The sequence below is a fragment of the Monomorium pharaonis genome, chromosome 10, assembly GCF_013373865.1.
Source record: "Monomorium pharaonis isolate MP-MQ-018 chromosome 10, ASM1337386v2, whole genome shotgun sequence".
Lineage (NCBI taxonomy): Eukaryota > Metazoa > Arthropoda > Insecta > Hymenoptera > Formicidae > Monomorium > Monomorium pharaonis.
The window spans coordinates 20,364,327-20,388,425 of record NC_050476.1 but is presented as its reverse complement, the minus strand read 5'-3'; the positions used below and the strand labels follow the sequence as shown (position 1 = coordinate 20,388,425).

General features: G+C 38.3%; 1 protein-coding gene across 1 annotated transcript; it reads left to right on the top strand.

The window, feature by feature from the left end:
• The first annotated feature begins 28 nt into the window (after positions 1–28).
• LOC105829493 (collagen alpha-1(IV) chain) lies at positions 29–24,099 on the top strand. Its single transcript, XM_012668389.3, has 27 exons — positions 29–668; positions 1,523–1,565; positions 10,138–10,276; positions 10,772–10,972; positions 11,326–11,678; positions 12,054–12,188; positions 12,258–12,365; positions 12,640–12,861; positions 12,947–13,135; positions 13,213–13,329; positions 13,739–13,903; positions 14,036–14,338; positions 14,424–14,807; positions 15,330–15,536; positions 15,642–15,810; positions 15,945–16,072; positions 16,299–16,737; positions 16,900–17,249; positions 17,430–17,696; positions 17,777–17,948; positions 18,243–18,488; positions 18,720–19,085; positions 19,460–19,675; positions 19,956–20,327; positions 21,070–21,241; positions 21,862–21,976; positions 22,858–24,099. The coding sequence occupies exons 1-27, from the start codon at positions 649–651 to the stop codon at positions 23,113–23,115; spliced, it is 5,856 nt and encodes a 1,951-aa protein (XP_012523843.2). The 5' UTR covers positions 29–648; the 3' UTR covers positions 23,116–24,099.

The following is a 24,099-nucleotide window of genomic DNA, read 5'->3' as shown; positions in this document are numbered from 1 at the left end:
TTCTCCTCCTCCTCCTCCTCCTTCGTCTTTCTCCTCCCTCGTCTTCTGTTCTCTTCGGCTGTTCCTTCTTCCCCTACCAACCCTGGAGGAACGGCTCGTTCGTTCGTTCGTTCGTTCCTTCCTCCCCTTCCTCTTGCGCGCTCCCTCGCTCCTTACCGTCTTCTTCGTCTTCCTCTTCTTCTTCTTCCCGTCTCGCGGGCCCGGAGTTCAACCGGAGGAAGCCAGACTGGAGACCACGATCGCCCTCTTCTCTCGCAGGAGCGAGAAAAGAAGATAGGGAGCGAGAGGGGAGGGGGGACGATCCCCCGTTGACGTCGGGGAAAACGAGCGGGCCGAAGCGAGTGAGCGCGCGCGACGTCGCCCGTCGCGGAAGGCCGAGAGAAGGCACTCTCTTCTCGGCCCGGTCCTTTCGGCGGAGGAATTCTAGCTGGCGTGGCTCGGCGCGACCGCCGCCTCCACCTTCCTTCCTTCCCTCCACCCGGAGGTCCATTCAGAGACCTCCCTGGATGGGACGGTCCGCACACACCATCGGTCTTCTCGGTGCCCGGTTCTGCGTGATATTTTGTGACTGCCTGTCTGTGCGGTGCTCGGTGCCTTTAGCCTGTGCTTCTCGGCTCCCTAGACCCATCGAGGAATAGGGAGGTCGACATGACCCGGTTGGGATTGCGGTGAGTCTCTCTTTATTGTTCTCATTTTCTTCCCTTCGGCGTACCGTCGGGTCGCTCTCCGCGATTCCTACCCTCGGCTCCGTTTCCTTGACGGCCGTCGCTTCCTCTTCTGCCTCTTCCTCGTCTCTTTCTTCGCTTCTGCCCGAGTGTTTCCTTTGCGATGCGTTTTTGCTTTTTGGCTCGTTGGCGCGCGGACCGCGGGCCCGACCGCGCGGCCCGATCTCGCTCCGTCCCACGGAGGGGATAGTTTCACCCCCGTGGCGCGCGGGCCTCCGCGGAAAGGTGAGAGGACCCCCCTCAAGGACAACCGCGAACTCGGCGTGCGCGCAGGAGATCGTCCTCCCGACCCGTCTAGCTCCGACGCAGCCGCGATTCGTCGTGCGCCGTGCCTTCCGCGTTTCTTCATCTCGCTCGCTCGCTCGCTCGCGCGACTTCTTTTCTTTTGTTTCCTTTTACCGCGGTATGTCAAGTTCCTTTACCTCGGTGACGAATATTCCACTACGCTTCCTGGTCCCAGTGACGTTGAATCTCCGCGTGATCGGGCGACCCTCTGCGAAATTGTTCGCGTCGCACCTTGACTTCTTCATGTATTCATTCGCGCGAGCTTAACGTCAGCTTTACTCAAACGCGGTAATTTTCTTTCTTTTTTTTTTTTTTTAAATAATATCACAAATTACTCGAATTTATTTCCGTAAAGACCCGAATGTAATTTTGACATAGAAGATATTTTTTTATAATAAATATAATTTTTGTCTATCTATTTTTGTGGCTTTTTTATTCTTTTTCTCCTGGCAATCCAATGCGTATCTACAGAACTTATTGGAATTAATATCTCGACGCAATTCTGCTTTCAGATTCGTCGCATCCGCAGTCTGCCTGGCCGGGATTGTTAGTGGGGTATGTAAGAAAATCTACTTCGTATTAATTCGCGAGTGACCATGGAAATTATTAGATGCCGTAACAGCATTTATCGGAATTCGTTCTGTTTTTCACAACTTCGTTAAATTTTTTCGACCAACAATATAACGTAATCTTTCTGTCACATTTTAATTACAAGAAATCCAGGTTGCCGTTTCCAAAGCTGCGCTTGCCTGATTCTTTGCGATCTGATACGATTTTAAGTTTACATCATCGAAACACCACATCATCGAAAATTACCAGTGTGTTCATGATCGGATCGGTAGTGATTCGATACATTAATTTTGTGTTCAATCGACCGTTTCTCGACCGATCGCGGGGAATAATCGTCGCGCCATTGGGGAAGCCGATGGTCGCGGACGCGTGCTTGGGCGTGCTGCCTTCACGTTTTTCGACGATATCTTGCGGTACGTCGTGCTCGTGCGACCGGTTCGACCTGCTCGCGATGGTTATTTGGTTGGTCCATTCATCGGCGCGATGCACCGCACGCGCTTGCTCGACGCACGCACGGTGTGCTTCTCCGACGCGTAGCTGGTGCACCCGCAGCACGTGCACCCAAGTTTACGGCGCGCTCGCGTCGCTTGCTGATTCGTTGTTTGCTGAGAGTAGCTCATTCCGAGGGATCGAAAGGGATCGCATTTCACGCTCGATCGGATCGCAGCTTAGCTTGAAAGCGCATGCGGCGTTCGAGAACGCCGAACCTACGAAGAGATACGACGGAGATTTATCACAATCGCCGCACGTGCGCACCCACGCGTACTCTCGCTTTTCTACGATAGGAAGATATTTATAAAAAAAAATTTCCCACGTCCTGCGATACGTTCGTTAGAGCTGATCGGACTGATGAGATGACGAGGGGATGAGGGCGAGGACGGTATCACATGTTTTAATGCTTTATATTTTCGCACTGCTGCCGCACTGCGTTAAAATTTAAAGTTATTCTGCGTCTGCTGGAGCGTCGTTTAACATAATAATTTCGGAATCTCTTTCATGTACGGATTGGCATACGGTACTTCACGTATTACATTTCGCTCCTATGTGAAATGTCATAAAGTAGAGAAGTGGATGGAGGAGGAGGGGGGGGGGGGGAGGAGTTTCATGTAAGTGGCGGGGTCTGTATTTTAAGCGCGTTACATACTGCTGCTCGGCGATAAGAGTCGTTTTATGGAAAATTACCAAGGCGTGTGACAAATATAGCGGTGATTGTAGAGGACGCAATAAAAGTGACCAGGATTTCGCTAACTCGGCCCGCGATAATTGGTCCTTACATCGCGCTTATGGAGATAACGAGATGACTTGCGAAGACGAAACGATCGATGTTGACCAGATTTGTTTATTATTTGATTGCGCAATCTAATGTCCAATCTTTTTTTTTCTCGATTATGCAACAGATACAATAGACTTTTTAAAATTAATTTGTATCGATTAATTTTTTATCGTTGATATATCAATCAAAAATATTAGTGGAGCAATTAAAATCGAGATGTATAAACACGAACAGCTTTCATGTTTACCGAATGAGATGCAAGCCTCGAGCAGCGCAATATTTATTCATTTAGAATCGATTAACGTTTTTATAAAAACGCTCGAATGTTTTGAGAATCGGTAATCTTTGATTTTTTAAAATTATTAAAATCATAAAATAGATAGATTTATCTACCAAGCCTCACGATTTACATAATAAGCCGCTCGGCTTTTGCCGCAGTTCAGTAACACCCGACTACCAGATTCTTCTGTTATATCTATTTGCGCCGCCCTTTCGCAAGACCTTTCTTCGGCCTAATTCCTTGGAATGCTCGACCGCAGCTAAATAACATAGTAGGAAGCATCGGGATTCTGTTCACAACGTGACGTCGCCCATGCCCCTGGGTCCTGTCTACGTGACACGTTTGTATTAATTTATAACAAACTATAGGCTAATGGATAGTGTTCACACTAATAAACATGATTCATAAAAATTTCTAAATTATCCAAAAAGTAAACGAATTATCGTTTATTTCTACGGCTCCTCATTAAACATACAAGAAGCTCTTCAAACATTCACAGGATACCTAGAAGCGATATCTAACAGACATCCTAACATAAAACATCTTTCGAGATAGATCTCTCGTAAACCTAGATAATAAATGCGAATCGTTCCGAAGATACACGGAACACCTTACTGAAGTACTAAAAATTTATAGGCTCGGATCTGAAAATAATTTTGTCGGATTATCAAAACATAATGATGAACGTTCGGGTATTGATGTGTGAGCAACGCCGCACAAAACTTCGTCATTCCAGCGACCAGCATGAGCATCCCGCATAATTTATCTTGATGGTCCGACAACAATTATTTTCAGATCTGCATCCAAGTTTTTAGATACTTCCAGCAAAACTGTTCTCTCCGCTCAACCAATCAAATAAGACCGCCGCGCTTCCTTCGCCGTCTCGTTACGGGCCCTACGTATATAGCTCTCTTTGCATTATGGGGCGGGCAGGAAAACGGGAAGGTGTTGGATCCGAAATAGGGCAGTCGTCTCTTTACTGACCAGTCCGCCTACGGCGCCGTATAACTGCGCTCTCGCTGTAATTTTATTACCGCCGCCGCGTATACGCGCACGTGTACAACGCACCGTGCACGCGAGCCTTGCTTAGTCACTACTGGAAATAGTCGGCAATTGAGCACGCTCGGGGGCTTGATTTCCCCGAGACTCGCAGACTCGTCGGCGGGCCCCGCGGGGGCGTAACGGGATAGAGCAGCGTGCTCCTGTGCACCTGTTTTCCCCCCCTCGCGCGGTTTCGCTTTCGCTCGAAAATTTCTCGCGCGGTAAGAACACACCGGGTGCGCGAAATACGAACCTCGTCCATCGGCGATTTTGCCGCCGTAGGCGTAGGAATTAGCGGATTGTTTGTGACATCGGAGTTACGTGGATATTTGAAATATTTGGAATTCGAAGTACAGCGAAGTATTCTTGACGAAACTATTTTCTCATGATATGTCACCCTCGTGCTGAATTAAATTATGCAAACATAAAATCTGAATGATTAGCGATTTAATTGTTATTAATATTGTAATACTGATGTAAAACAATTTTTTAAAATCTAAATACCGTTTGAAAACAATATTTTAATATCTTAAAATTCAACACTTTTTTTTCACGAGTGTGAACGTCTTGATTATTTTGATGGTCCAATCTGAAATTATTTTCTCATCTGTAGTTGAATTTTTAGATGCGCCAATAAAATTGTGATTATGATTAATGATTATTACATAAGAACCGCGATCGACATTCTGTTATTCACAAAGTCAACAAGTCCTGTATCGGCAACTTTGTCATTAATTGAATGAATTGCAAATTTCTTCGCGTTCCTCTATGCGTCCCCGATAAATTCCTCCCGTTTGCTTCAGCGAGGCAGATTAAAATCGGCGGACGCATCGGAATCCCGTCATCCGACGCTGCCGCGCATTTATGCTCATGAATACGCGTGGTGCCGCTTAGGGATCAGAAAAAATCTCAAGTAACGAATTGGCGTATACCCCGTCCCACGTAGAGTTAACGTCAGCGTCAGCCGCGGTCGTTAAGCAGCGCCGGACTCCGAATGTGACGGCGAAAGATGAAAAAGAGAGAGAGAGACGCGGGCGGGCCGAGACGCGGGGGTACAGAAAAAAAAGAACAGGAATAAGAATGAGAAGAAGAAGACCGAGACGAGAGGAAGAGACGACGGAGAAGAAGGTCGTCGGTGAGGAGAGGAAAAGGGGGACACGCAGCCATCGCGGTCGGTCACAATATACTCCGCGTTGCGTAATCGCGGGATTCACGAAGGCGGCCGAGATAGGCGATAAAAGGGACAATTCTTGAACCGTCACGAAAAGATATCTCGTATCTAATAAAATAAGAGAATTGGGTTAAGCGTTTCGTTAAACGAAATTGCCGGCGAGCGTCGCGCCGTTCCTCGCACGAGCGAATTTCAATCGGGCCCCGGTCTCGCAGGGTCGTTTGCTTCTTCCAGTCAACGGTCTCTCGGCTGCCGCCTATCCATCGTCAGCCGTCGGTGTAATGGCTGCAAATCGACCGATCAGTATCGGAGCCTTGATTTGGCTCGAGGGACGTTAACCCGACCTGGTCACGGCTGTTGCGTCACCGGCGTTGCGAAGTTAATGCGCACGATTTTCGATCTGGATCCAACTCTTTCCTGGCCGAAGTGGAATCCTTCGGTTAGCGCCAAAATATGCCGTTGCGTTTTCCTGAATGAACGCAAAGAAAGAAAGAATCCTTTCGAGAATGAAAATATTTAAATATTAAACTTTTCTTCGATATACAAAATACGTGTCAGCAATTAAAATTCAATGTATTCAGAGCCGTTCCTTATTTAACGGAAATCTTATATCCATTTTCTTCAGCTTTTTAATTAATACATTTTGATGAAACTTTATGTATAAATTTTTACAATATTATTTTAAAATAAATATTCATTAACTTTCAATGCTGTATGTCTTTTTACATTGTTATTGTATTTCTGGAACCTTTTTATTAATTAATTTTTTAAGTAAAATATCTTGTTTGCAATTTAGAATAATAAATTAAATTTCTATGAAAAATAATTAAATAAATCTAACTTAAGTTATATCTCGTAAATCTAAAATCCTTTCAAAATAATCGTATTCGGTTATCGCTCTTCGGACTTCATCTTTCTTGCGGTCACTTGACAATTGCTTGCTTCACTCGTCATTTACTCCTGCGCTTTTCATACGGGCACGTTATGGTATAAGAGAGCAAGCTTGTCGTGCGTGATTCACATTCGAGATTGAAAGTGTTAAACGGCCTTCTAATCCGCGCATCATCCGGCATCAGCTCGACCCGGCAGTTATCATCTGCATAACTCATGAATCGTGCAACGTTGGGCGGGATAATTTCACGGTTTGCAGATTCGCAGCGCGATGCGCCGTCCTCTATCTATAGGGCGGTCGATTCGTTGTTGAACGATAGGTTTATCATTGGGACGAAACCTCCATCCCTCTCCATCGCTCTTCTGGCAGTTAGGTTTACCGGCCGACACGAGTAATTTCCGCGTGCAGCTTCGATTTCTGCCCTCCCCTTTAGTACGATCTGTGCGAGCGTAATGACGTATAAGCGTGCAATAAGTCGAAATTGATTGTACCGATAGATAGATAGATAGAGAGAGAAAGGTAGGGGGGCGGAAGAGGGGGAATTTCCGATTTGATGCCGCTTTGACGCGAGCTGTTTACGCGATTACAAGCCTCTGTATCAACTTCATCGATCATGTCCGCTTGAATCGGAATTAGATCGAGGATTAATGTTCAATGAACAGATTAACCTATGATACAAGTTAATTTGAGAGGCAAAATCCCTAATTTTAATGCTCTGCAATGGCAGAATATTAGTAATGATTTCTTCTACGAGATGGAATCAACTCATTTTAATCGCTGTGTTTTAATTATAGACATTTCTTCCTTTTTTCCTTAAGTGGTCCACATTTGATTTTCAGTCCGTTTCGAACAAGAAATTCTATTATATATGGCCACTGTTTCAAGACAAGAGATAATGTTTAAATAATGTTCTTCAAAGTTCCACTTTTCTGATGTGTCATATGCTCGCGAAGATCTATTCTGTACGTGATGTCTAAGATCTAGAATTAATCTAGAGATTTGAAAATAAAAGGCAAATGAGTGATTGTTAATTGCAATCCCCATTACACGAGAAGTTTTCGGTTTGCTCTGAATTTCTGTGGAAAATTTCAACTCGCGTCCGCGATCTATTATTCGATTTGGGCTCCAGTGATTTCTTGCATCTACGCGACACGCCGATCGTTCCTTCGAATCTCGCCGTTGCACGTCGATGAATGAAATTTTAAAAGGACACTATCTCTGGTCGTTTTCTTTTCTCTATTACCGTACGTGGTGCATGTGCGAGACAGACGCGCAGCCACTCCGAGGGCGGTACGTCATCTCGGAACGATAACCGACTATCTTCCCGCGCTTCCTGTCAGCGCGTGCCATCCTCGGGCATATATGAAAAAAAAGGACAAAAACGTGAAAACGAGGGCAAGACAATGACTTTCTGGGAAAACGATGACGCATTCACCGCAAAATCTGTATGCGCTTGCTGCGAAACGACTCGTTGCGGGATTCTTTGCGGGAGAAAACGCAGGCCTATATGTGATTTTTTTTTGCGTTAACTACAAGAGTTTGACACGTAATATACGATACATTGGAATTTTTAAGAAATTAATTTCTATCACAATACTATTTAAATTTTTTTTTAAATATGTCGTAATATTTAAAAGCACGATTTAAAACTAAAAATCTTATATGGAATAACTATAACTTATGCTTTTATTAATTCGTTAATTAAACCTTATTCTCTTTGCAAATTTTAATGTAAATTTCATCAAGCGCGATTTCACACTTTTCCCAACATCAATTAAATTATATGCAAAAGTAATATGATATTATAATATTAATTATAATATTAAACAATAATATATTAATAAAGTAATATATAAAAACAACATAAATATTTTTATTTATATATTTAACTGTTAATTTCATTTATTAACTTTTTTAGTTTTTTAAGATAATTTTGTATAAATGCAATATTTAAAATTAAATAAATTAAGAGATAACAATTTGTATCCATCGTAGTTTGCAAATATTCATTGATTTAAGTTAATTAAAATTTTGACTGAGAATAATTTCATTATTTCCTTCTATTATTCTATAAAATTGTCCAAACTAAGCGTTAATGTTCTTCTGGTTGTAAAATGGGACTTTCAACAATGTTCTCCGATCTGATAACATAATTAATTCCACTAAAAATAAACGCTAAGCGAAAGAAATGAAGAAAGAAGGAAAAAGTAGACATTAAAAGTAACCACTAACGCCATGACGATTTTATCTTCTCTTCAGACTCGTACAAACGGTCGATAAAGTAGCTCTTTTTGTACCATCGTACCGTTTGCCATGAGGTTGTAAGAACAATGCACTCGGTGGATAAAACGTAAATCTTGGCCACATGAAATGCGAGCTCGTTAAAAATTTACGGCCACGCCGTTCGTGTCATAGAACGCACACCTATAAATTTCCAAAGAATGCCATTTAATAAGTATACGCAGGGTTCAACTCATTTACGAGCAAACTATTATTTGCACGAGCTTCTGGAAACAACCCTATTATTAAATCTTCCACGAATTAGAAGAAGAATTTAATTTTATGGATGGCATTCAATACATATACACTTAATTTAATTTAAACACTTCTACATCATAATGTATTAAAGAAATACATAAATATATATCTTAGATTGTCATCTAAAAATGTAAAAAATTTTTTTTTTCATAGTAAGATCTTGGATCGTTTTGAAACTGGTTTTGAAGGCAAAGTTCAAAATATTTTGTAATAACTGCAGTGTTCTAAATATTGTATAAATAATTGCAATATTCTGAATATTTTCGATTTATCTTTTCAGCAATTTTAACAGTTCAGTAAATCTTAACCCTAGATAAAGTACACGTGCTTAGTAAACACACCCAGGTTACCCAGGTACCCACTAGATGAAAAATGATCTTTTGACCCGAGAATTAATTAATAACATTAATAAATATTTTATTGAGGTAACAGAGACTAATAAATAAGCAATTACAATAATTTTCAAAGTAAATTAGATTATACTTACATTTATTTAGCGCAATCAATACATTTAATTGTCGATACACAGTGTTCATCGTAGACAGGCTTTTCGCAAACTGAACATTTTCGCGATTTTCTGCGTTTTTTGAGCAGTTTCTTTGTAGTAAACGTGACAAGAATTTATAATTTTTTTTTCTACCAATATTGTCTCGAGGTTGAGTCAATTATCAATTCGCAAATATTTCATCCAATTAATTGGCATCATTACCGTCTGTTTTTATTATTAATATTAATATTAATGTTGTGTAAAATAAACAGGTTTTAAATTAATTTATGTTTATTATTTCCGATATATCTACATAGAGAAATAGTTTTGCATAATGTATAAAAATTGTAAGAACTAATTTTCCATTACAAAAATTTTCCATTAAAATAAGAGTTAAGTTAATTTTTTAATCTCTTTTTTACATATAACACGAGTCATTCATACGTAAAAAATTATGAAATAAATCTGTTAAAATAAAATATATTTATTTTTTAATCGATATATTCTCTTCAAAACTCAATTTTAATATTGATGCAGTCTGCGCCAAAAAAAGTATTAAAAAAACAGTTGTTAAACGAAAAACTATTAGTTACAAACAGCTACGGCAATCAAGCCTCGTATAGTTTTAAAACACAGTTTTAAAATATAGATTTTTCAAACAATCATATTTTTTTCTATCATACATCGTCGTGGTTGCTCGAACACATTTTGCTCTATGAGTTTGACAAACGACAATTTGCAATTCTTTTTCACCATGCACACATGTGCCTTTAGTACAAACGTAGCTGATATCACGTTTTATTGATCGCGTCGGTGTACTCCGGTACTTTTCCGATTTCATTTACAGAGCTTTTCATCCCCGAATATTGTTTTAGCAATTAAATGACACATCATGGCTGAATCCACCGCCGGTCTTGCCGTTGGAACGAGGTGATATCGGAGGGCCGACAAACGATGACGACAACAGTTCGCCGGATTGGAAGTTAGAGAGAGGGTTTATCACGGACAACGAAGGTACTTGGACAACATGCCGCCTCATGCTTTTCGCTGCTATGATTTATGTGAGAAATAGGAGGAAGTACAATAATTACATCCTTCTTTCCCATTCAGCATTCTTATGTCACTCGGCAATGTAAAAGATGGATTGTAAATTGTAAATTGTAGTTGAAATTATTTTGTAGTTGAAATACTCGGATAATTTCATGATGGCTCAAAATTCATAATGGTTTTATCCATTTTTTATTAGTTGAAAAAGTCTTAAAAACTATATATTCAGTTTAAGTAATTTTATATAAAAAGATACGTTTTCCAAAGTACGTAGAGTTTAAAAAATAAAATAATGCTCTAATATCGTTTCATGCAGACGATTCATGTAGACTACCAATTTTCGTCGCGTGCAAACGAATCATTCTTTCGTTCCCTAAAATTTAGTGGTATTAGTAATGGGGATAAATATTTGAAATAATCATCGGGAATTTTGATATTATGTCCGGTGATTGGCATGTCTAGGATATGATAATTCGGAAAGGCGGAACGGCAGTTATACGGCTGGTAATTACAGTCCTGATGAAAGGACGCGGCAATGGTGGCCCTACAGGACCAATCCTACAGGTCGATCTTATTCAAACAGACCTGAGTTTCGAAGCGAAGATGACGAAAATCGACCAGTCGGTTATTCCGATGGCCATGGCGATTATGATACGTATAGCGGTAATCACTTTTGACTTCGTAAATTATGTTATTATCATATTAATGTATTTCATTTTACATCTTGAGACATTAAAAAAATATGTTTAATATTATTAAAAAAGAAATAATACAAGAAATATTTTAAATTTAAATTTAAATTTAAATTAAATTTTTTTGATAAAAGTATTTTTTCCTATATTTTACTTTAATTTTTAATATATTTAAAGCAACATATAATATAGTCGTACAAATTCATGAAAATATTTTTAGGAGAAGTACACACGTTTTTTTGTATTATCCCAGAAATTTGCGTCTATATTTAACTCTTCAATAAAATATCGCTGGGATTTTAATTATACCGAATTTTCTTTTAGGTGCCGGTGAAAGCGAGCAAAGAGGAAGTCCTCATAGTCAAAGAGGTTCTGACGATTCCTACGGCAGTTACGGAAGAAGTCATGGGACGGATTCCCATGGTCGTGGAAGCGCTTATGGTCGTAATCGTGGAGGCGGTGATGCTTACGGTCGCGGTCGAGAAAGTGGATATGACGGTCGTGGAAGTGATGATGCTTATGGGGGTCGTAGGCGCGGTCATGAGGGTTACGGTGCTAGTGGAGACGACGAAAATTATCCGAGTAATTATCTGGTGGTACCGATGCCAGGAGCACCACGAAATTGCACGGGATCAGGTTGCTGCGTGCCCAAGTGTTTCGCCGAGAAGGGATCGCGGGTTGGTTTTTGAAAATTGGCATCAGAATATTAAAATATTGAAATGTTAAAACAATAGTTAAAATGTACAAATTTAAACTTTAATCTTGCATTTTATCTTACTTCTTATTCAATTAGCACACGATTTTTCTTCATGTTTGTTTCATAAAGATACTTTCATCTGTCTTAAACATTTTTTATAAAATTAAGAAATAAATGAAAAAATAGAAGACATAAGGTAAATATTATAATATGATATACCAGCAGAAGAAAATTTAAAACACATTTTTATAGTTATAGATTTTGAAAATCTTTTTTGTAGACAATTAATAGTAGTTTATACTACTTAATTTTAATAATAACGGCTTTTTTAATTACTGTGATTTTCTTAATCAAGGGACCACCAGGAATAATCGGGCCGCAAGGTCCTAAGGGACAACGAGGATTTCCAGGAGCAGAAGGTCTTCTAGGACCTAAAGGTGAGAAGGGAGATCCCGGTCCGCAAGGTCCGCATGGTGTGAAAGGTGACAGAGTACGTATTTTTAATAAACATGATATTGTAATATATGTAAATTAAAAAAATTATTTTATATTATTAAAGGGAAAAATGGGTATGCCTGGTTTTCCTGGCATAAACGGTGTGCCTGGAATGCAAGGATCCCCAGGTTCTCCAGGCCTGCCCGGTCGTGACGGTTGCAACGGAACGGATGTGAGTACTTTTTACGAGTCATGAGAATCTTAAAAATTACGTTGCTTAATTCGTTTAATTTATATCTATTATTATACTTTTATTGCTTTTTATTAAATACTTGTGCTTTAAATATAAAAATATAAAAGTTATAAAATTGAAGAGACTATTATTCGTACATTACAAATCATTATAAACACTTCGTGCATAGGATTTTTAGTTATTTTATAACTTTATTAAAAGTAATAAATTGTTAATTACATTATTATCATAATTTATATATTATGTTTCTTAGGGAGAGCGTGGGCGTGATGGCCTACCTGGAGAACCAGGACCTCGCGGTATTAAAGGTCCGCAAGGACCTAAAGGAGATAAGGGTCAACCAGCGTATGCTGGTGCTTTCCCAGTTGGTCAAAAGGGTGAACCTGGTATGGACGGTGTAAGAGGACCACCTGGTCCCCCCGGTCTTCAGGGAGAGCGAGGTCTGACTGGCGTAAAGGGTGAACGAGGTCCCTATGTAAGTTTGCTCAAATCTATTATAGTATAGTCTTTTCAAAATATTTTTAAACAGTATATTTCCATATTTTATATGCAAAATTCAGGGTACTCCTGGTTTGCCGGGTCCAAAAGGAGAAAAAGGAAATATGGGTCTTGGATTTGAAGGATTAAAGGGAGACAAAGGTCAAAAGGGTGAAATAGGATCTCCGGGTTCGACCGCACCTATCATGCCATTCCAGGGAGTCTCGGAAGTGACGGGTCCACCTGGAGATATGGGTTACAGAGGAGATAAGGTATGTAGAAAAATATGATTATAGTTTTTCTGTATTACATGAAAAATTTTGTATATTCTAACTGAAGTAACATTTAGGGTGAAATGGGACCAGAAGGACAAAAAGGAGAACCAGGACTTATAGGTGATCATGGCATACCGGGAGGAATAGGTATGAAAGGAGAAAAGGGTCTTCCAGGAGCTCCAGGCATTCGTGTAAGTATATTAATTATAAAAAGATTGTGTATGTATAAGGAGTGTTTTATTTATTAAGTAATATTAAGTGATTTATTAAGACGATTGTTTTAAAAATAAAACATTTTTATATAAAAGTATATAGTCAGAAGGAGACGAATGTTCGTAAATCTTCGAAAAATTTCAATTTTTGAAATTCATGTACAGATTATCATTATTTTTAAGATATTATAATTTTTTACATAACATAATTCCTTTAATTATTCTGCATAGAAATATATTTAGATAAGCTTACCGAAAAATCCAGTTTACAAACTTGTATGAAATATGTATAAATATATGATCTCTATAATTTCAATAAAATAAATAAATATTATTATGTTATATATACATATTAAACTTTATAAAAATAATTTATCTTTTTTTTTAGGGTAGAGATGGTTTCTCTGGACCTCCTGGACCCCCTGGACGAAAAGGTGATCGAGGTATTGATGGATTAGAAGGACTTTCTGGACGACCTGGCAAAAAAGGAGAACCCGGTCGAGATGGACCGATGGGTGTCCCAGGTTTACGAGGACCTCCTGGTCCGCCAGGAGTAAGTTATTTTTATAAACTATATTTTTTATAATGTACTATTTTTAATTCTATAAAATGTTTATTAAACATGCGAAATTAAACTAGAAATGTCATTTTAAATTTAAAATTATAATTTTATTGAACGTCTTAGGGTGGTAAAGGAAGACCTGGACCACCAGGTCCGAAAGGACCACGTGGTTTTCCAGGACCTACCGGACCGCGAGGAGCAGACGGTTTTCCAGGAGACCCGGGACCAAGAGGACCCATAGGTTTACAAGGAGGTCCTGGATTGTCTGGAATTCCAGGTCCAGAAGGTTTGCCAGGAGAAAAAGGTGCAAAAGGTGAACCTGGCTTGACCGGGTTTCCTGGAGGTCCAGGACCACGTGGATTTGATGGACCACCGGGAGCGGTAGGACCACGAGGGCTGCCAGGAGACAAAGGATTCTCAATAATGGTAAAGTATATAATCATATGCAATTATTATATTGAGTGTTATGTGAAAAAATATCAGAAGTATTAAATTATTATGTTTAATAAAGGGACCAAAAGGAATGGATGGAACGCCTGGTTTAGATGGAGAAAAGGGCCAGAAAGGTGAACGGGGTTATCCGGGTGTTCGAGGTCGATCAGGAGATTCTCTAGACGGTATTCCAGGAGCACCGGGTGCACCTGGCGAGCCCGGAGAAGCCGGAGCACCAGGAAGAGATGGTATACCAGGTCTTCCTGGAGGGTCTGGAGAGAAAGGAGATATTGGCGGTCGTTGTATAGATTGTTTACCGGGATTGCGAGGTGCAAAAGGAGATCGTGGTTTGGATGGTATTCCCGGACTTACCGGACCTCGAGGACCGCCTGGAGAACGCGGTTTCCCTGGAGAATCTGGGTTGGATGGTCTACCAGGCGCAATCGGCATTCCAGGACCACCGGTAAGTTAATTTTATTTTTATAAATTTTATTCTTATTTTAATTCATTTTATGAACTTTATCAATATTTACTTAGATTATTTTATAAATTTATATTTATATTTTATACATTCATATAATATATATGTTTGTTCATTGTTTTTATCTTATAGTGATAGGCATGTTAAAATTAAAATTTTATATAGCTGCGATAGTTATTATAATTTTGTATATATATAAGTCGTAACATATAATGATATACGTTATTTTTATATCAATGTATATAAAATTATAATGTTCTATTTTTAAATCTAATAAATTGTATTTAAAGTGAATCTTTAGTAATCCTGTAAAGACAAAAAATAAAATATTTTTTAATTTTATTATATAAAATAATTTTAAATAAAATTAATTTTTATTGTTGTATTTAATATGTTTTCTACTTAAAATATTTAATTAAATAATTAATACAAAAAAATAACATATATGCATTGTTGCAATTGTAACTTATCAAATAAAAAGAAATGTACCGATTTTTCAATAAGGGAAAAGATGGTATACCCGGTGCTCCAGGACTTCAAGGAGAACCTGGAACCCCAGCATTCGTGACGTCAAGCATGCTCAAGCTAGAAAAAGGTAATAAAGGAGAGCGAGGAGAGATCGGTCGACAAGGCCCACCAGGACCAGAAGGGCCTCCGGGAGAAAAGGGTAGACCCGGATTTGAAGGTTTCCCAGGACTTAAAGGAACGCCAGTAAGATTAATTTATTAAAAAAGTTATTAATTTTAATTAATAAATAATTAGTATCTTTTTTGGCAAACCTTTTTATATGTCAGATTACAAACTCGTCGCTTTTAGGGAGATCGTGGTTTTCCTGGACAAGATGGCGTACCAGGAAGACCAGGTACGCCTGGACACAAAGGAGAGAAAGGATTAAGTGTAAAAGGTGAACCTGGAGAACCAGGTCGACCAGGATTTTCAGGATCAAAAGGAGAACCTGGTCTGGTCGGGATTAAGGGTGAAGCTGGTAAGATTTCATTAATTCTTGAATATTTTTTAGAAAATTTTCTGTATTATTTATTTAAAAAACGTTAAAAAACGTTGTGTTTACGTTTATGTTTATGTATTTAAAATTATATTTGCAATTATATTTGTAATCAGGTCAATGCCCGCCACTTGACCTTTTAAAAGGCTTCAAAGGTGATCGAGGTTTAACTGGTGACAAAGGAGAACCTGGACCACCTGGTTATGATGGATTACCTGGTGATAAAGGATTGCAAGGTTTCTCGGTATGTATTAATAAAAAAAAACTTATAGAAAAATGTTATTTTTCCATTATATATACATATATACATGTATATAATTTAATTAATATAAATAATAAAATATTATTAATATAAATAATAATAATAAATTAAATAACGCATAAATAATAAATTAATTCATGCCAATTTTGTCTAGAGAGATATAATCTCACAATATAATGTTGCAATTTAAATTTTTATTAAAAATTAGGGTTCACCTGGTGCACCTGGTCCAATCGGTGCTCCTGGACCTGTAGGTCCAAGAGGTTTACCTGGCCCGCGTGGTGATAAGGGTAACATGGGTCCTATGGGTTTCCCAGGAGAACCTGGTCGAGAAGGACCTAGAGGTTTTCCGGGTGCTCCGGCTCCAAAAGGTGACAAAGGAGAACCTGGAATATCAGTTAAAGGTAGTCCTGGTCTAACGGGTCCTCCAGGTGAAAAAGGAGAGAAAGGTCTTCCTGGACCACCCGGAAAAGAAGGTCTACCCGGTTACCAGGGATTACCAGGCTTTGTTGGAGAGAAGGGAGACCTTGGCGCACCAGGAATAAATGGTTTACCAGGAGCACCTGGTGAAAAAGGAGACACAGGTCCGATTGGTCCACCTGGTCCTCCAGGTGTTGCTGGTATTCCAGGAGCAGATGGAATCAAAGGTTCGACATAATAAAAAATTTTATATTTTAGTAATTACTAAGAAATATTTACGCAATAATGCTATTATATAAAAAATTTAACTGTATAATTAACTAAATTTAACAATGTAATAATTGCAATAAATTGTTACATATTATTAACTGTAACTATTTAATTTAAAGGTGAACCAGGATTACCAGGAGAGCCAGGTAGATCCGGTCTGCCTGGATTCCCCGGAGCAAAAGGTGATCGCGGTGAAGCAGGTATAGATGGTCCAAAAGGATACCCTGGCAGACGAGGATTACCTGGTATTCCAGGAAGACCTGGAGCTGATGGTGTATCAGGTTTGAAGGGTGAACGCGGTGACAAAGGCTCACCAGGATTCCCTGGATTACCGGGTATGGAAGGAAAACCTGGTCGTCCTGGTATATCTGGACTAAAAGGAGATCAAGGACCACCTGGTACGCCTGGTTTACCAGGGCTCATTGGTTATGAGGGACCTAAGGGTGATATTGGCCTACCAGGTCCACCGGTAAATATTTTCAATATTATTAATTTAATTTTATCAATTTCACAATTTTATCAATTATATATTATTCATTAATATAAATGTATATAAAAATATATACACAATTATGTATTATTATTTATTTATATGTTTATATTTTTTGTAATTTAAATTGTTAATTATATATATTGTATTCTTAATCAGGGAAGAAAAGGAGAACCAGGAGAAGTTTCGGAAAAAGGACAGAAAGGTGAGCCAGGAATGCCTGGAATACGAGGTCCTCCAGGTCCTTCAGGACGAGATGGTATCGATGGATCGAAGGGCGAACCTGGCAGACCAGGTATTGGCCGTGACGGATTACCTGGATTAAAGGGTGAATCGGGTATACCAGGTCGGGATGGAGCACCGGGATTCCAAGGTCAAAAAGGTGATACTGGCGTACGAGGATTCCCAGGAATGAAAGGCGACTTCGTAAGTCTTCATAACTTGTAACAAAAATATTAAAAAATAATATTTGCTAATTATAATTTTGTCTTTTTAAATACTATCAGGGTCCACCGGGTATATCCGGCGAACCTGGTCCGCCTGGCATAGATGGACTTCCTGGAGAAGTTGGCGATATCGGACCACCGGGAGCACCTGGTTTCCCTGGACTCGATGGTGAGATGGGTTCTCCTGGTCGGCCTGGACTCGATGGTGTTAAAGGAGATCGCGGTTTATCAGGTAATTATATTATAAAATGTTATCAATTATAATTATAATAGCATAAATACATAAACATAGTTTCAGAAAATTTTCTCTTTCTCTCTCTCTCTCTCTCTTTCTCTCCTGTTAAAGTATTAGATCTCTAATTAATATGTTAGATTTTTTTATAAAACGAAATAAATCAGTATCTTAATTATTTTATTTATATCGAATATTATGTAAGATTATTTTAATAATAATTAATAAATATATAAAAATCAGATTTATATGTAGAGCAATACGATCTGTATGACAAACAAAATTTAATTTCAGGATTGGTCGGATTGCCTGGTATTCCTGGAGCAGCTGGAGAAAAAGGAGATCGAGGACCTCCTGGACCTACAATCCAGGTCAAGGGTGAAAAAGGTGAACCAGGTATTTCTGGACTTCCTGGAGAAAGAGGAGAGAAAGGAGATCAAGGTCTGATAGGTATAGTTGGTTATGATGGCGAAAAAGGTGATCGAGGTTTACCTGGAGTTGAAGGAGCGCCTGGACCTCATGGTGCTCCTGGATCTAAAGGTACGTTCTTTATTTATATTGTATATAATGTTGCATTAATAATAATAAACAATTTTAATATAAATGTGTGTAATATATATATATATAAAAGAATAAAAAGAATATTCAATATTTCAATTCTTTATCGACATTATGGATTATATAATAATAACTATATTAATAATGTTAATTAAAATATAAATTAATATTTTTAATGTATATTTATAAAACATTATTATATGTTACATGTAGGCGAACAAGGACCTCCTGGTATTCCCGGAGTTCCCGGAGTTACAATAAAGGGCGAGAAAGGTTTGCCAGGTCTATTGGGTAAGCACGGTAGAGACGGATTTCCGGGACGACCTGGTGAGAAGGGCGAACCAGGATTGCCTGGTTTGCCTGGACCAAAAGGAGACATTGGTCCTTATGGACCAGTTGGACCACAAGGTGAAAAAGGTGATCAAGGACTACAAGGTCTGACTGGATCACCAGGACGTGATGGAGCTCCAGGTCTCGAAGGTGTACCAGGATTACCTGGTGAGAGAGGTCAGAAAGGAGATCAAGGATCACCTGGATTATTTGGTGCCCCAGGACAGAAGGGAGAGCCCGGTCATCCAGGTATCCATTATTATAATTGTAATTATTATGTATCATAATTTATTTTTAATTAATTACAAGTATTACACAATTATTATATTATATAATTATAGAAAAAAAAATTATTTAAATAATATATACTTACGTAAAAACATTCTTGTTAGATATGCAATAATTTAAATTCTCGTAGACAAATTATTATGTGAATATATCAATATATAACATTTATTACATCTATATATTCACATAATAATTTGTCTTCGTTCTTCTATTGTATTTTTTATTATGGTATTTATTATTAAAACAAATATATTACTTTATTTGTGTAATGTCGAAGAAAATTATATTATTAGTTATTTTTTAAACAATATTTTAATTTAATTATATATTTTTAGGACCAAGTGGATTAGATGGACCTCAAGGAGAAAAAGGTGACAGAGGTTGGGATGGTGTAAATGGTCTACCTGGACCAGTTGGTGAAAAGGGTGACAGAGGATACCCTGGTCCCGTCGGAATAATGGGTACTGTCGGTTACGAAGGTCAGAAAGGAGAAAAGGGTGAAGACTGTATCGAGCCCCCAATGGGACCTAAAGGAGATCGCGGATACCCCGGTATGTTTACAGTAATATTTATAAATATATATTTCATATTCATAAAAAATCAATAGACTTTTATATTAAAACTATCTTATAAATTACGAAATATATAACGTATATAAAAAATGTAGTTTAAAATATTGCACAAAAATATGTGCTATATATTAAAATCTAATGTACAAAATAAAATTGTCTATTAAGTCACTTATTTATCATATATATCTGAAATATTATTCGAATTTGATTATATTACTTAATGCGAGATGCACTTCAAATTGCAAACATCTTTTCGTAGGACCGACCGGGCCGCCTGGTGCACAAGGAGAGAAAGGACTTCCGGGTCCGCCTGGTTTCCCCGGCTTGGATGGTATTAAGGGCGCCCAAGGTTTCATCGGTCCACCGGGACCTCCTGGACTGCCGGGATTGCCTGGACCTGTCGGAACGGCAGGTCTACCGGGTCTTCAAGGTCCTATCGGTGTGCCAGGACCTGTCGGCGAGCCCGGTGCACCGTGCGAAGCGACACCTGACTATCTCACCGGTATTCTTCTGGTCAAGCACAGCCAAAGTCAAAGCGTACCGGTTTGCGAGCCGGGTCATATTAGACTCTGGGAGGGATACAGTTTACTTTACACCGATGGTGATGAGAGAGCACACTCTCAAGATTTAGGTAAGTTTCGCATTACTAGCATATATTTTTTAATATAATATAATATTCAACAATATGATACATACACACACCTATATATATGTGTGTGTGTGTGTGTGTGTGTGTGTGTGTGTGTGTGTGTGTGTTATATTGTTGAATATTAAAATGCAATATTCGACCGTATAATTTTTTTTTTGGTTACATAAATCTAAAATGATTATTGCATTATAAAATGAAACGCAATATTTATAATAATGTTTTGACCTTTCTTATTCACTTCAGTATACCCACGTAAAATCTGGATAACCAATATTTAGGAAGATTTTTCTCATTTCGATTATTATTATAATATAATTTTATCGGATTATATTCATAAATATATCACAACTTTTTGACCTGTATATTCTATGGAAGTTGCCCACAGTCGGAAATTTACTAGATTTACATGATTAATTCCGATTATCAGGATTAAATTGTTACGGCTTGTATTTTAAGCATTAATAGACACTTAAAATTATTATTCAGTGCATGTATATGCATCGCATATTTTCGCACAATTATATACTGTTTATCATCGATTAAGCTAATATACATACTTGCATTCAGTAAAATAACAGGTCACACCTGTTTTTTTTTCTGTCTTCTACCATCAGTGTCAGATCGCGAGATAATGAGATTTGTTGATCTTGAAGCGACAATGAATTCAATTTTTTAAAAATATGTATAACTAATAAAACTCGTCCCATAAATTATTATAAAACAGGTTACGCCGGCTCGTGTATAAGAAAATTCTCAACGATACCCTTCCTGTTCTGCGACGTCAACAACGTCTGCCATTACGCTAGTCGCAATGATCGTTCTTATTGGCTGTCTACCAACAGCCCTATTCCCATGATGCCCGTCGAGGAGACGGCGATAGAAGAATATATATCCAGGTACGTTTACAATGTTCACTTTGCATGTCGTATGTCATCTAGATGTATTACGAACGCATAACAAGTTTCTTAGGAGAGAATATTTATACAACAAGATATACAATGAATAAAAATGTTAGTCTAGTCGCGCCAATTATGAATTAAGTTTAAAAAAGAAAATGTTTGATTAAAGTATAATTTTTAAATTCTGTAATTAATAATCATGATTTATTTTTTCACTTTCAAATATCTCTTGACAAGTTTTTAAGATTTTTATTAGATAAAAAAATAGAAGTCTAATAAGAAAGTTAGTTAAGATAGTTAAAAAGGAATATTAGATTTTTATATTTTCGAGTCTTAATAACGATACTTAAATATATCGATTTAAAATGCAATATTTTATAACTAATTAATATGTATAGCATCGGTCATCGAGAAAACAATGCAAAAAAAGTTAATATTTCCATGTGTGACGTCTGTCTAATGTCATGTTTATACGAATGAGATAAAAGCTTGTATTTTTTTGTGTACAAAAACATCCTAATACGCATTTTTGCGAACATTATGTCATCTTATTTTGAATTGTTTGCGTCCTTATAGATGTACCTATTAAACAATAAATTTGCGATTTCTGCATTCAGGTGTGTGGTGTGCGAAGTTCCGGCTAATGTGATAGCGGTACACAGTCAATCGATAAGCATTCCAGAATGTCCGGCGGGATGGACCGGTCTTTGGATCGGTTATAGTTTTGTAATGGTAAGTAACTTTTCGTCACTATATACATATATGCTAACTTCATATTTTCTATTTAATATTATCTTTTGATATAATATATAAATGTTATAATTTTTATTCATAAAAAAAAATTATTAATGCGAGTGCCGCGGTTAAATCAATTATTTTATTCAGATATAGTTCAAAAATAAATAATAGAGTGAAAGAAATAAAGCATTCATGTGAAATAAACTAGATCGCACGATACACATTTTAATAAATATTAAAACTGTGACAGCAGTAGAAAAATGGAAACGATAAAATTGAAGCAGCTATTCACGTGCATAAGTACAAAACTTCTGACAAGTTCTATCTTTTAAGAAGTTAACAAAACAAATCGATTAGCCGAATTTATCTCAAAAGTAGATTTAATATATAATTGTCACATTGTCACATAATTTATAATTGTCACATAGTATAAGGATATTAATGATAATGTATAAGTATTCATGTTTACTAAAAAAAACATCTCGCACAAAATTGCGTTTTCATCGTCATACAACTCTTTTTCCTCCTAAACTCGCGTCCAAGTTCAAAATTGGCTTTATATTCAGTTTATAAAAAGCTCACATCAATCATGTTTGGAATAAGGCAAACATTCGTTCCTATAAACTGTCAGAGGACAAAAATTGTCTCTTACCGCAAAAGAGATCCATTTTATTCGAACATCCTCTCTTTCACGACGATGACATTTGAGTAGCCAATAAGAGGATCGTTACTAACAATTTCTAATGTTTAAATGAAGATAGGACAGATTTGGCACGTGTGTATCTTAGGCGACTCGTATATGTTAGTTAATAAGTGGTAAATTGGACACGTTTGGACACTTGTCCATCGAGTAAATTTCTCTGCCTTCGTTTCAGCACACCGGCGCAGGTGCCCAGGGCGGCGGCCAGTCCCTGTCGAGTCCTGGCTCCTGCCTGGAGGACTTCCGCGCCACACCGTTCATCGAGTGTAACGGCGCCAAAGGACACTGCCACTACTATTCTAATCAGTACAGCTTCTGGATGGTGACCATAGAGGACAGCCAGCAGTTCAGGAGCCCCGAGAAACAAACGTTAAAGGCGGGCAATCTTAGATCCCGAATAAGTCGCTGCCAAGTGTGTATAAAGAATACGTAAACGTGCGCGCCACCGTTTACACACGGAACACAAACACACACATACAGACAGACAGACACACACACACATACAGACGTACACGCGATACACTTCCTCCCCCCTCTCCCTTTTTTTTACACGAGAACAGAAGCGAAACCGTCATTACGAGTATAAATGAGCAACGATTGAAACCAATACAATTTCATCGAGTTCAGAGTCTCGACGTTGGAGATTCCACACGCGGAAACGATCTCTATGTTTATTCGAGGCAATGAAAATGCGTTCGATTCGCGCGCGGGATACATTTTGTCGCGTCTCTCTCCTCTCTCTCTCTCTTTTTCTCTCTTTCTGCAGCACGGAAAATTGAACTCGCCGGAATTGCGCCGGTTCCGTTCTCTGATAACAAGTAAGAAAAGAGCGGTAACGTCTCGCGAACGGAACAACGGAGCGGAAGTTCAGAACGGCATCGCGTCCGATCCGCGTCGACGACGTCGAGAAATAAAGAGAACGGACATGTCCCTCTCTCCTGTGATTCCCTCAAACGTGTTCCGTAGCCGCATCTTGTCTTCATTATTTCCTGCCTTCTTCGTCCTCTCCCCCCGCCCCCAATGCTGCCAGGGAAGCCACGTCCTGAATAGTTTCTTTTTCGAAGAGCCGCCCTTTTCTTATTCGTTATCCGCTCTTTTATCCTCGCGCTTCCTCTCTTTCGCCATATGTGTTTTCTTCTTTTTTTTTTTATATGTATAACTATTCAAGCAAGTGCCTTTATAGCGTACTCTATTTTCTAGCATGTAAAATAATATATATTTATATCTCTCGTATGAATCTCGTATTGAAGTCTAAGTTTATCGTACCACCACGGACACTGCCCATATCCAATATGGCACTACTTTACATATTGTATATTAATATAAATGATCTTAGCCTGGTAATCGTGTGACGCCAAATATTTAAATAAATAGGTATTTTGCTACGTAGCTAATAAAATTCTATTTTCAAACTTCA

Bases quoted from the DNA above. Each gene is read 5' to 3' on its own strand.
- LOC105829493 (XM_012668389.3), top strand. From the start codon at position 649: ATGACCCGGTTGGGATTGCG. The intron at 17,250-17,429 runs GTAAATATTTTC...ATTCTTAATCAG, and splicing joins TTGGCCTACCAGGTCCACCG to GGAAGAAAAGGAGAACCAGG. The intron at 21,977-22,857 runs GTAAGTAACTTT...CCTTCGTTTCAG, and splicing joins TCGGTTATAGTTTTGTAATG to CACACCGGCGCAGGTGCCCA.